This window comes from Caretta caretta, chromosome 3 (genome assembly GCF_965140235.1).
Source record: "Caretta caretta isolate rCarCar2 chromosome 3, rCarCar1.hap1, whole genome shotgun sequence".
NCBI lineage: Eukaryota > Metazoa > Chordata > Testudines > Cheloniidae > Caretta > Caretta caretta.
In genome coordinates, this window is record NC_134208.1 from 91,630,086 (window position 1) to 91,644,181 (window position 14,096).

Here is a 14,096-nt window from a genome sequence, read left to right on the forward strand (position 1 = left end):
TTAAAGAAGCAGAAACATGGGGGATTCGGGGCTCTTATTACTGCACAGCAGGGAGCCAACTCCCCCTCCTTCGAGGAGTGGAGATGGCGAGGTTCCAACAGCAGGTCTGCTGGGGTCCAGGATGGGTAAGGGGGAGGGCTGTTGGAAACCCCCCCAAGTATATATGACAACCTGCACTTTATATATTTATCTGCCAACTACTCCCAGACAGTTAAGAATAAAGTTGTGGCCTAATTAAACCACATCCAGTGCCACCTGTCCTTCCAGCATAGCTGGACTATGAAACTTGTAGTGATTCACTTTGCACACTGGCTGGCTTATTCCTTTTTCAAGTTGGAAAATGAGTTTGAGTCTAAGATTCTGTTCTGATAACTCAAGCAAATTATTTCCCCTTTTTGAAAAATCAACATTTAGGGACAGTTAGTTCCTAAAACATCATGGTTGGCATCTGTGACAATAGAAGCATTTAGTTGAATGCTGATAACACACAATACCACATTCTGTGCAAGAGGTTGAAATACTGAGCAGGAGATCAGGCTTTGATTATACAGCAACAGCATCTTGTTAACCTAGTTTCAAAATGAGCATCAAGGTATCACCTCAGAAATATGGAAATCAGCTGGTTATATAGGGAATCTCCGAGAAGTGGAGTGATAAGTAACATGGTAGTGTGTTCTTTCTTTACTGCTTTAGTCACTATTTCCTCTAATTATCCTAAACCTTAACAGAGCAATGCATCTGTCATGAAGCATTGTCACTACAAGTCTTGGAAATTTTACACAAGATTGAAAACTAAATGACAAATCAGTTAAAGTATCAGCTGAGGAACAAACCATGCTGCAGATTGTAGATTCATTTGCTTTCATTCGTCTGAGATCCTTAACAAAACTCTAGCAGAGATTGGTAACTTTTCATGTTAAGAAGCCTATGATCATGAATTAATTTGTTACTGATGGTACTAGCAATCATCACAGTGAATTCATCTCCGAGTTATGTGGATGTCATATGTAGCTACACAAGAGTTCTGTTGTAATTCAGGATTAGTTAAGTGTGCCCTTAAAATAAAGTCACACTCGGTGGTCTCCACTGCCATTAAAATGTCTTCCCAAGTTAGTCACAATTTGTAAGAGTAGAAGGAGGAAAACAACCTGCCAAGAATGGTGTACAGGTGTACTTGTTTTGTGAGTGCAATAATTCGAAATGTGGTTGAGTTGCCAAAGAACATGGATAAAATGATGATAACTTTGTATAGTTTTGAATTCTTCCCTGGCTTCTACTGTACTTGGTGAATTTTCCAGTGCGTTGGCAGCATTGTAAGTTTGTCAAGAAGTGATTGACAAGACAACATCAAGGAGGACACAACCTTGCTTGTCCTAAATAGTTATCCTGTGCAGCAGATTTAAACCTGTGGCCTAGCACAGTTAAATCTTCAGCCCTTTGAATGGTAGTGATAAAGTCATAGCAGGCAACCTAATAAATAATGAAAGATGGCCTCTTGCCACCTACCATACAACATTCACAACAGTGATTTCATATTATAAGTATAGATTGAAACTGTGATATCTCAGATACCAATGTGTGGTAACTATGGGCATTTGCTGATATTTTAGGATGACCACTATATATGTTTTATACAAAGGTATACTTCTGTTGAACTGCTTCTATGAGATCCAAACCATGAGTATTATGGTAGCATTTGTTTGCTGGGTAGCTTTTTTAAAAAAAAGGTACAAAATCAGCAGGACTTTATCCATTGTTATTATCAGTCAATTCCTTATTTTGTACTTTCAAGGCTCTGGGTATCAGATTCTCTGCAGTTATAAGTCAGTGCCTCTGAAGGGCTAGCATGAGGCTAAATTTAGTTCATGCACACATTGCAACATCCAGTAGCAGTGGAATTATCATTTGCTTGAGTGCAGATGAGTGGAGAAGTTGAGTTTTTAAAAAAAAAACCTTGCTTTGGGATTTACCACCAAATAATTGCTGTTGTGAATTCTTCCCTGGTAGGGCTTCAGATGTTTTTTTTAAGTGAAATTACTTTTTTAATAGAATGTATTATTTATATTACATCAGTGCCTAGATGTCCCACTGTGTTACAAACTGTACAGACACATAGTAGGAGACAGTCCTTGTCCTGAAAAGCATGCAATTTAAAAAGACAGATGAAGGATGGGAGAGTAAATAGAGGCACAGAGTTGTACAGGGATTTGCCCAAGGTCACATGAAAGATCAGTGGCAGAGCCAGGAGCAGACTGCAGGTCTCTTTATTCGCAGCCCAGTGCCCTGTCCATTGGACAGTTCTTTATCTGCAAGTGCAGTATAATCCATTTTATGGGTCTAATCCTGAATGCTCTCAACTCCTGTTGAATTCAGTGGGAACTGAGCATGTTCAGCACCTTAGAGGATTAGGTCCAGTTTGGGGGATGCCCCAAAACACAGTTTCATTTCCCATTAAGAAGATAGATAGAAGATACTATTTTAATAGTAAAGCTATTCTCATGGGAACTACAAAACACTTTGTGTTATTGGACTGGTCCAAAATGTTGAAAAGGCAATATCTGCACTGGGATGGGTAGTTAGCTTGCTTCTTGCTCAATGGCAGTGGCATCTGCAAGACACACAGCATAGCTGCTTAACATGTCTAAGAGGGGATGGAAATATTCTCTTATGTAAAAATGAAGCCAGCCACACACAGTCACCTGGTGATCTTCTGAATGAGTGAAGAGAGTTTTGATGAAAACCTGCTTGAGTGACTGGTGCTCTAAATGTCATGGAGAAACTTCAGTGTCTCAATGCAGACTGCCTGACAACAACCCAGATGGGCTATCCAACCATAGCATCTGATGTCAAGGTGTAGCAGCACTGAAGAATTGCATTCATCCAGTCAGGGCACAAAAACATGGGCATCCAGCGGGCAACATACGAACTATGTGCCCAATCAAAACAGCATGAATTTCTAATTTAGAATATTCACAGCAAACCCCTGTCAAACAAGCTATAGGCCAAAAATTATTCACAGAATGTATTATTTGAATAATTTTGAATATCCAGCACATTTGAATAAATTGTGATGAGCTCACAGACAATTCAAAAACAGAAGAACAGGTGTAATTTGTTCAATAAATAATTCATTATGAATTAGACACCAAGTTCTATTGATTGTGTGATTGTCCTAATGAATGAAAAACCTGTAGTCTGCCATGATGACTTACGCTATTTATACCACACCAGGCAAGATATCTGCAAAACAGTTGTAAGTACACAGGTTTTGGTACACATTTCTCATATTTAATCAGTCATATTCTCAGTTGATTTAAATTGATGTAGCTCACTGACTTCAATGGAGCTGTAACAGCTTACATCAGCTGGGGATCTGGTCCTGTGTGATTTAGACATTCGTAGCGATTGCATGATTTATTAGAGGATTTTACATTTCCACTGGTATAGTACGTATTTATATTAATGCTCCAAGTATGTCTATAAATATATACACAGGTTAATAATTTAAATAAATGTTCTTTGAAAAAATATTCTTAATTCTTTTTTAAACAGTGTGGCTTTCTTCTTTCTCACCACACAAATTTAGGCAATATTGAACCTTTGGATAGACTGTGGTAGATCATTTTTTCTTGTTCCTCTTCCCCCAGGGTTGCTGTATGTCGGCTTTAGTGCCTGTATGTTTGGCCTCTACAGCTTCATGCCAGTGGTCATTAAGAAAACCAGTGCTACTGCAGTCAACCTCTCCCTGCTCACAGCCGACCTGTACAGCCTATTCTGTGGATTATTCCTCTTTAACTACAAGGTAAATTGAATAGATTATGTATTTGAATGATGACTCTCTCTGAAGTAGTGTCGGTGCAGAGAAATGAATCAGTCTAAGGACCACAGCGAGAACTGCTGTTTTTTTGATGGGTCTATGCAGTGAAGTGGAGAACGTTTGATGTATCTGTTATTACTTACTAAAAGTGCAGTCTTCCCAGTACTCTCCTTTCCCCCAATGTAAACCACTTTTTGTGTGCTTCTCCTTTGTTCTGAAATTACCTCTCTGAGGGAGAAGCTAATTCAGTCTCCATGCCTACTTAATCCCTCACCCCCATCCTTGACCAGAGCCAAACTGGTGTGTGAGGGGAAAGTCACTTTATAAACCATTAACAGATCCCTTAACATATTTTTGCAAGGTGATGATCTTGTTTTGTGTTTCATACTGTATCTGAAATAGTTTTAACTGGTGAATTATTTTTGCATGATGTCTCTTAGCTGTCCAAAACATAGCTGCAAAAATGTCCTTTTTGTCAGCTGTTCCAATGGCTTGGCTGTTAGTGTATCAGAATGTGAAGGAGACTTATGATAAAGTCAAACCTCTAGCTCTCAAGCCATCTGATATTTAGAACATGGCAAAGGCCACACTCTAGGCCTCCAGTTGCAAGGGATTATGTCACACTATTCACAAGCCTCCCTGGGTGGCCATCTTAAAAATGGCATTATGCTCTTGGAGGCGATTGCTATGTAGCCATGATTTATTCCGAAAAGGGAGGTGACTTAATGGGGAAAATGGTGACCTGGAAACTAGTGGAGGAAAATGAAAGCCTGATGATGCTGGCCTGGCAAACAATCCAGAGTAAGGGTTTAATGTATATGAATGGTGAGGAAATGTCCACATGCAAAACTTCAGGGCCCAACCCAAGAACAAAATTTCTTATTTGCCTATTATGTCATGCTAATGACTCTTCAAGGGCATTGCAGATACCAAATAAAGATGCATATGGAATCCAAAACTAAATTAAAAACACACTGTAGAGGGCGCTTGCTGGACTACAGGACTGATAAGGGATATGGAGTCCCTTACTTCTAGATCACCAGTTCAAATCACTAGTGACTGAAAAGTGCTCCTATCTGATGGCTGCTTGGAGTCGTATAGTGAAATGTGCTTAGTTGTGTCAGTCCAGTTTCTTAAGGACAAGTAGCCACATCACAAAAAACAGAGATGGACAAACCCAGGTTGGATTTGCTTTCACAATGTCATTGGTCATTTTGCTTTAGCAAAGCCATCCATATTCCACAACAGGAGAATCAGATCCAGGTCCCATTTTGTCCAAATGCTTATAATTCCGCAGGGTAGCAAGAATTGGATATGTGATTTTAGTTTCGGCCCATGTTTGTTCCAGATAGAGATGGACAAAAAGATGTGTGATTTTGGTTTTGCAAAACAAACCCTGGTGCTGGATCTTGATCCAGTTTTACCTGAACCCTAAAGTGCAGGGGATGGATAAATGGTTCCATTTTTGTTTCATTTCTATAAAATAAAGTTTAAAAAAATAATCAATTGATATCGTTGCCAGCAGTCCCAGCCCAGATTTTGAGGACTGAATTATCATGAAGAATGACCCACATTCATAAGCTCTTGGGGGCATGCATTTTCTGTTATATGCATGTGTGCAGTGCCTAGCACAATGGGGCCTTGGTCTCCACTCAGAGATGGTGATTGCTACCAGGAGAGATATAATTAATAACAATAGTAAAATAATCCCTCCAGTTGGAAGCCCTGTTGGGAAGTGTGGAGAAGTTTGCCCTGCCTCTACACCAATGCAGTACCAATCTCAGTGCTGCCAGTCTGTCTCCTTTCACAATCTTCATGATCACTGGGGAGGAAAATTTAAAAAGAGGAAAAGGGACTGGTAAAAGAGCTGAATTAAAATTCCAGCTCTAGCTGTCTGAACATTTTTTACATGTCAAATTAATTTCTCTTGTTCTGATCCTTATTCTGGTCTTTTTCTCTGGTTTACTATCAGGTATGATTTTTATATGAAGGAGAGCTGTAAAGCGGGCTCCCTGCATGAAATAATGAAGTCTAATACATATGCATTAAATGACCTAAATTAATTCCCCTTCTAGGAGTGCATGTTTTCTAGTTTCGGAAAAGCTGTTCTGTTCCCAGCCCATCTGTACCTCTTCTTCTGATGCACGGTACTTTCTTTTTATTGCTGTGCTGACCAATGGGTGAAGCCCCACTTCACAGCAAATGGCTTTATGCTAAATTAGAATCATCTGAGTGGTTTAGTGTCCCTTACAGAATATAATTTTATGAGGCTTTCAAGAAACAGTTATGATTTTTCCCTGTGCCACTACTTTTATCACCTGACAGCTTTATTGCACCTACAGCAGTAAATCTATGAAAATCCATGGAAAATACAAGAAATGAGTTTTACTGGGCTTACAGCCTCAGAAACCAAAGTGAAGAAGAGATTATATTTGAAGTGTTTTGATTTGTTAATATTTTATCTTCTTACAACAAGGACTCATGCTATCTTGATATACAGGACAGTATGCTTATAAATAAACCAACATCTATAGGTATTATATGCACTCCATATGCTAGTGTCTCTGTATTATATTGGCCAGTCCCCAAATGTTAGTCTGTAGTAAACAAAAAATATAGCATGTATCTCAAACTCAACTCTAATGGAGGATTAATGATGTAAGAAGTGACTTTTATATAAAAATAAAATATAATTATTTGTGGCTTGCAACTTGAGATAGATTTCTGAGTATGCAAATTGCAGTTCTTTTTTAAAAAACAAATCAAACTATTCGAATTCTGCCAACTAAATGTTCTGGAAGTCTTTTTTTTTTTAAATCAGTAACTGAGTCCAAATGTGCTGCTTGTGAGAGAAAGATGTTTATCAATGCCCTGTCAAGTAGCTGCATAATTCTCCTTACTGAATTAACATCTTAAGCACAGCATAAATTTTCATTGCATTTATCCCCCTGTCTTCTGACTCTTCTGGCCCAGGTGCAACCCTTTGACCTGTCTGTCAAGAGTGATCTAGCCATCTCCCTGCTTGAAAAATAAGGTCCATCAGGATCTTAAAACAGAATTAAGACAAGGAATTAAAAGAGTTGTTTGGTTTTCCTATTTCTATCATATTGAATCAGGCCATACATTCTCCCAATATCTCTCTAGGTCTCTCTCTCTTGTTTTTTAGCTTCTGTGAAATACATTGGTGGTGGCAGGGAAAATGAGTGCTATATGGGCTGTGATGTGGTGGGTAAATTCCACGCTAACACAGCCAGGGAAAGGCTTAATTCCCACCAAACAGAGCCAGGCAGAGGTCCTATTATAACCTGTGGATTTTACTCAGCCTGCACATCAGAGTACATACTTAAGCAGGAAGAGGTAGCAACTTGGGGGTGCGCAGGGAAACAGCCTGCCTCTCTCCTTCCAGTCTGAGGAGTCCCCATGGTGGGAGACTGAGGAGGCAGTTTGTTTGGACTTCATTTCTTTTGATTTTTTTGTTACATGATCCTGGCTTACTTTACCTCTTGCAGTGAGTGAACAGATCAGTCTGGCCTAAGTGGACAGTTGTATTGTGGGATGGTACCCCAAGTATGGGTGGCTTCATTTGACTGGAGGACCAGATATAAAGAGCCACAAAGACTGGGTAACATACATACACCCCAAGGAAGAGAGGGAAGCAGTGGAACTAAGTGGCCTGAGTCAGGAAGCAGAGAAGGCTTGATGCTTGGAGTGGGTGCCTGCTTCCTTTTCAGGTCCCAAGCTGAAACTTCCAGTAGAGGGCAGGCTAGGCTGCACCTCCCCTTCAACCACACCATATCAAAACAGGACCTTGTCACCTTGTCCCATTCCCACTGGATATGAGCAAGGCTGCAAGTTTGTCACGGAGGTCATGGAAGTTATGGATTCCGTGACTTTCAGTGACCTCCATGACTTCTTCAGTGGCCAGCTGCACCAGCTGCTGCTGGGCAGTCTCGGGCCACTGCTCCCCCTCCCCAGCAGCAACAGGAGTTTGGATGGGGGGATGGGGGTTGGGGCATGGGAGGGGATGAGGGCTCTGGGTGGCTCTTACCTTGTGGGTAGGGCTCCCCAGAAGCAGAGGTATCCCTCAGCTCCTAGGGGGAGGTGCGGCCACGGGGTTCTGTGCACTGCCTCTGCCTGCAAGCACTGCCCCCACAGCTCCCATTGACCGTGGTTCCCCTGAGGGATGTCGCTGCTTCTGGGGAGGCGTGGAGCCTGGTAGGGAGCCTGCCAGCCCTGCCAAACCCCGCCCCCCGCCCCACTCCAGCACCAGCATGGGTCCCAGGCCGTGCACCACCACCCACTCCCCACAGCACCAGCAGGGGTCCGAGGCCCCCCTGAGCATCCACAGTGCCCCCCCAGGCTGCCCTTTGAGTACCTACAACACCCCCCTGGGTCTCCCTCCCAGCATCCATGGCACCTCCAGGCTGCCCCACTCCCCAAGATTTAGTCAGGAGTATATAGTACAAGTCATGAACAGGTCATGGGCCATGAGTTTTTGTTTATTGCCTGTGACCTGTCCATGACTTTTACTAAAAATACCCATGACTAAAACATGGCCTTAGATATGAGTAATTCCCATATACAGTACTTTAATGGAAGTTACTTGGATCAAAGATGGGAACAGAGAAGAGAGAGAATCAGGTCTCTGGTCTTATAGTAGAGCCTTCATTTTCATTCCAAGTTACTTGTCTCTTCCTGTGTGGAAATGTCTGGGAAGCTAATACTTCCCCTGTTCTTGCAATTCACACTGGGATTATGTCTGTCCCCTATGCAAGTGTGTAACGGGAGAGTAAGTTCTTGCCCTCTCTCCTGCCATTCACACTTGTGCAGGGCCAGCCACATTCTGTCCCTTAGTTTCATTATAGTGTCAAGGTTGCTGCTATATTTCAGACTAACTACAATTTATATATAAGGAATTTTAATTTTTTTTAAACTATATAAAAGAAAATGTACGGACATCAAACAGTGAAGGCAACAATAGAGTGAGCTATGCCCCTCAGAGTCACATGCATTTTATCAAAGTCCTGCAGCACAGGTAGCCCGTTAGTGTGAAGCACCAGTAGAGGGGATGTTATTTACTTTGCATTACATTTTGCCTTCATCTTGCAGTTTCAGTTCTTCATCTCCTGCCCTAAGCTGTTGTGTCATATTGCTGTAGTCTCTTAAAAAGCTTTCACCTTCCACACTAAGCTAGCTCTGTTTTGGAGATGTTTCCCATATCCAAGATTTGGAAAGTGCTTTGAGATCAGCCAGAATGGAAGATGCTAAATAAATGCAAGATATTTTTATACCATATCGGTATTGCAATGCCTAGGCATACTATGGACTGAAATAAGGACATCAAGGTAGCCTTAGTCACATGACCCTGGAAAGTATAATTTAAGAGATTCAAAGAGTTAAAGGCTATAATGGACCTCCTATATATATAGAAAGGCATCCAGTCTTGATTTAAGAAGATCAAGAGATGGCGATTATATAACTTCCCACAGTAGTTTGTTCCTGTGGTTTATCAACCTCACTGTTAAAAAAATTGTGCCTTTCTTCCAATTTGAATTTGTCTGGCTTCAGCTTCCAGCAATTGGGTCTCATTATGCCTTTCTCTGCTAGATTAAAGAACCCTATAGCACCCAGTATTTCCTCCCCATGACAGTACTTACTTACATGCTGTAATCAAGTTACCTCTCAATCTTCTTTTTGATAAAATAAACGGATTGAGCTCTTTGAGTCACTCACTGTAAGGCATTTTCTTTAGCCCTTGAATCATTTTTGTGACTCTTTTCTGTGCTTTGTCCAATGTTTCAACATCCTTTCTAAAAGGTGGACACCAGAACTGTACAGAGTAATCCAGTATCCATCCCACCAGTGCCACATAGAGGTAAAAGCACCTCCATACTCCTCCTCACCGTTCCTTTGTATATACATCCAAGAATCGCATTAGCCCTTTTTCTACAGCATCACGTTGGGAGCTCAAGTTGAGAGTTGTTTGTACACTATAACCCCTAAATCCTTTTCAGAATCATTGCTTTCCAGGATACAGTCCCCAATTTGGTAGGTATGGCCTGCATTTCATGTTCATAGATGTATGACTGCGTTTGGCTGTATTAAAATGTGTTTTGTTTGAATAGGCTTAGATTACCAAGCAATCTGGATCGCTCTATGTGACTGCCCTGTTCTTATAATTATTTACCACACCACTAGTCTTTGCATCATCTGCAAATTTTATCATCAGTGATTTTATATTTACTTCCAGATCACTGAAGAAAATGTTGAACAGTGGCATGTCCCTTCTCTGGCTCCTACATGGCGGCGTGGCCAGCTGGCTTTGCACATTGCCCCGTCCACAGGCACCACCCCTGCAGCTCCCATTGGAGCGCTGCAGGGGGCATTGGAGTGAGTATGAGCCAGAGGGGGGTCATGCCGCAGCTTCTGGGAGCCGCATGGTGCACCCCCCGGCCCTGCGCCCCAGCTGGAGCGCCAGAGCGGGGACATCCAACTGCTTCCGGGAGCCATGTGATGCAGCCCCCGACCCTGCGCACAGGCTGGAGTGCCAGAGTGGGGCCATGCGGCAGCTTCCAGGAGCCGCTTGGTGTGGCTCCCCGACCCTGAGCCCCAGCTGAAGTTCCCGGAGCAGGGCAAGCCCCAGATTCCACTCCCCAGCGGGAGCTCACAGGCGGCTTAAAACCTCTTCAAAGCTTGCAGGCTGGATGCAGCCTGCGGGCCATTGTTTGCTTACCCTTGATCAACAGTTACCTTTATCAACAAAATTAGTAATCTCCTCAAAGGATTAAATCAGTTTTATTAGACAAAGGCTATTTCCATCAAACCATTAATTTCCCAACTGTAGAATACAGTATTCTCTAGCTGTCACTGATGCACCAATACCATCAATGCCAGGAAATTAATACATGATATCCCTGGGTTTATTATTTCTCCTGGTTTTTTGTTTGGCTTTTTTATAGTTCGGTAATTTTTTTTGTCTCAGCCTTAATTTAATGTTAATGTCAGCTTTTAAAATTTCATGCTCTTCATTTTCAAGCCATATGTTGTACTTTAGTTATTTTAAGTAAATTGTATTCTCACTAAATAATCTAAGCAGTTTATTTTACATTTTCCACTAGCTAGACCATGCATGCTGATTATGTTCTGCATCAGCAGGCCCAGTCACACTATATTATATCTTTACCTAGCAAGCCAACCACAATAAATTATATTCTGAATTGGCAAATTCTGTTTTATCCAAGATTTAGCCTTGAAAATTCAGATATTCTGGACATAGCAACAATTTATGAATCGGGACAATTTGGCTATTACATGGATAACCAAAAAAGTCACAAATCCTGCTGTAAAAGCTAATCAAATAGGGATTACAAAGGAATCAAGAATGCACAAATAAACATTTGACATTCAAAACCCTTTTAGTACTAGAGCGTTGTAAGTGTTATAGGTTCAAAAGAGGACATAATTTATATTAGCTCTAATATCAGAGTTTCTCTGTTGAACACTGTGGACGGGTATTTCATAGAGAGTTCAAGGAACCTAACACAATAAAAAGCTATTTTTCTAACATGATAAAAAGTACAAACAGAGTGCTAGATTCTGATCTCATTTATGCCAGTGTCAATCCAAAGTAACCCCAATGAGCTCTGGATATACATTGGCTTAACTGAGCAATCTGGCCCCGAGTAAGAAGCTATTAAAAAAAAAAAACCCCAAACCCTCTAGAATTGCAGCAAAAGAATTAGGCGCTTCAGTTAAAAAAAAAAGTCTCTAAATGTCTGAGCCAAGGCCCATGAAGTCAATAAGAGTCTTTCAGTCAACTTCAATGGACTTTGGGGTCACATACTAAATTGGTAAAATCTGATACTTGAGAAGGAAATCTAAAAGTACTTGATAACTTAAGGACTATAGAGAAGGCTGCCTTATGACCCCCCCACATATGCTCCATTTTTACATATGAAGAATATAAATGAAGCAGTTAGGCGCTAGCATGGTTAAAAACACTGAAATTCTTCAGCCTTCACTTTTTCAATAAGAAACCTCGAAGTACTTTACAACAAAGAGTTCAAACAGCCCTTTTTCTTCTGTTCACAAAAGATGGTTATATTGTCTATTTTTCCCCTAGCAATAGTCAGTCAAATTGATCATTTGAAAGAATGTCCTAAACATCGGAGAGTGACCAAACAGCTTCAGAAAAAGGTGTTGCTTTTTGGGGTGGGTTTTTTTGTTTTTTTTTTTTGTAAACCAGAGTAGGAGAAAAGGTTTGAACCAATCGACAAGTTGCTTTCTCCTCTGCCGCACTAAGGGCCTGGACCAAGGCTGATTTAAGTCAATGGGAGACTTTCCTTTCCCTTCAATTGCCAATGGATTGAGCACTAAATTTCAAGATCTGACAGGTGCTCTGCCTCTGGTCCATTATTCTAGGCTGAGTGGGAGTCAGGGAAGGCTAAGCAGATAGTGCAAGGGATAAGGGGCAGCAGTGACAAGAAATGGGATTATAAATGAATACAGGTGTGTGGGTCAGATGTTACTACTGAGAACAGGCAAGCTTTCACAATTCCTTTTCTATCGCAGCCAAATTATTATAACTCCAAACATTTGTTTACAGTTATCCACCAATTTTTCAAATGTCAAGAACCTGTATTTCAGGATATTTTCTCTATGGATAAGTTTATACTACAAGCTCTTTGAGCTAGGGACTATGTCTATCTATGAGCTTGAACAGAATCTAAAACAATGGGGCCCCTATCCTGATAAGGGCCTCTGGGCACTACCACTACAAATATTTCATAATAATTATGCTAATGACAAATATCATTATTAGTGATTCAAGCTATTGACGATATATAGCAACCTGATAGTTTATATTACTTTTCTCTTCCAAACTATGAAATCCCACTTACTGTAACTCACCCTCAATAATGCAGTTACTATTAAGCAACACGGTGAAATTGTGCTGTTTATGTGCCTTCCATCTGACCAGACAGAGTTCCAAATCAATGCCTGAAAATTTTTTTAATCAATTAGAGACCAATTCTAGAGAAAAATCAGACTTCCAAGCTTGAAAAACTGGGCTGCAATTCAAAAGAGTTAGAGGTGTTTTTAGTTGAATGAGAGCCCCTGGTCATTCTTTGGTCTCTCTTCATTGGAAGGACACAGGAGCTAGTTTTGGTAGTACCATACCAGATTATCCTCTAGTATGACTCTATAGAGCACTAACTCATAGTATAAAATTCTAAAGTGAACTTCAGGGGAGGGCGCAAAATGGAAAATAACATGCTCCCTAACAAGACGTTTCATAGTCTGACCGTAGATTGTTCACAACTTTGCACTGAGATGCTAGTTCTCTGAGAAACTTGTATTATCAAGGGACTGCTCCTTCTTTTGCATGCTATCGTGTATTTAAATGTATTATTCATAAATCATAAACCAATGAATTGTGAAATAATTTATAACTGCCATATTCTGGCCATCAAAATGTACTGCATAATAGGCTGCAACTGTTAACGCAGAAGGTAATATGGAGGTTTCAGTTCCAATAAATCACTTTTTCAGATGCTGTTACTTCATAAACATCAATTGCCATAGGCTAAAATAATGTTTTAATGAATTGTTTCAATTTGGATTTTTGGATTTTAGTTTTAAAAAGAGTGTTCACAATTAGTGTAACTCAGCACCAAGCCTTTGATTGCATCTACTTCCTGGTCAGGGTGCTACATCTGCCTTTTTTCTGTTACAAGATTAATGGTATATTGACTCCATGATTTAGACCTCTTATTATTCTAGGTTGAGTATATGATTAATAAAGACTAAGGATGACAGCAGTGTTCTGTACTTTAATACTCCAAAGTTGTATATCAAATTGTAGTGATGTCTCTACTATGGGCCTTACTTTTGAGCATCAGTAGATCATTGGCCAGAGTAGCTTTTTTTAACCTGCTGTCCTCTGAAAGAGAGAAAGATGCTGCTTCTCCGGTATGTTAAAAATGGACACAAAACCTTATTATATCCTGGTCCTACACCCTGCAGAGGTATTACTGCCTTGTTGAAGTAGTGTGTGTGTGTGTGTGTGTGTGCGTGTTGAACTGCATATCCCTATCACTAGAAGGAATGCTTTAACTATGTTTATCCCAAAAGGGTACTGTAGAGAATATAATAGCATCAGAGATGCTGAAGTGCTATTTGGTGAGTCCAACTTGTGTAATTTAGTCATCTTAATTTTTAAGCAAGACTGTGGATGATCTGAAAGATGGGAGAATAGTAAATAGTTCAACTTAAATAC

At 40.6% G+C, this 14,096-nt stretch overlaps 1 protein-coding gene across 2 annotated transcripts in view; it reads left to right on the top strand.

Annotated features, from left to right (window-relative positions):
* The window catches only part of SLC35F1 (solute carrier family 35 member F1), a 388,001-nt gene that overhangs the window by 350,230 nt on the left and 23,675 nt on the right, over positions 1–14,096 (top strand). For both annotated transcript variants that reach the window (XM_048844698.2, XM_048844699.2), the window contains one exon: positions 3,648–3,802. In XM_048844698.2, the coding sequence (XP_048700655.1) occupies positions 3,648–3,802 (155 nt within the window). The remainder of the gene's footprint in view (positions 1–3,647; positions 3,803–14,096) is intronic.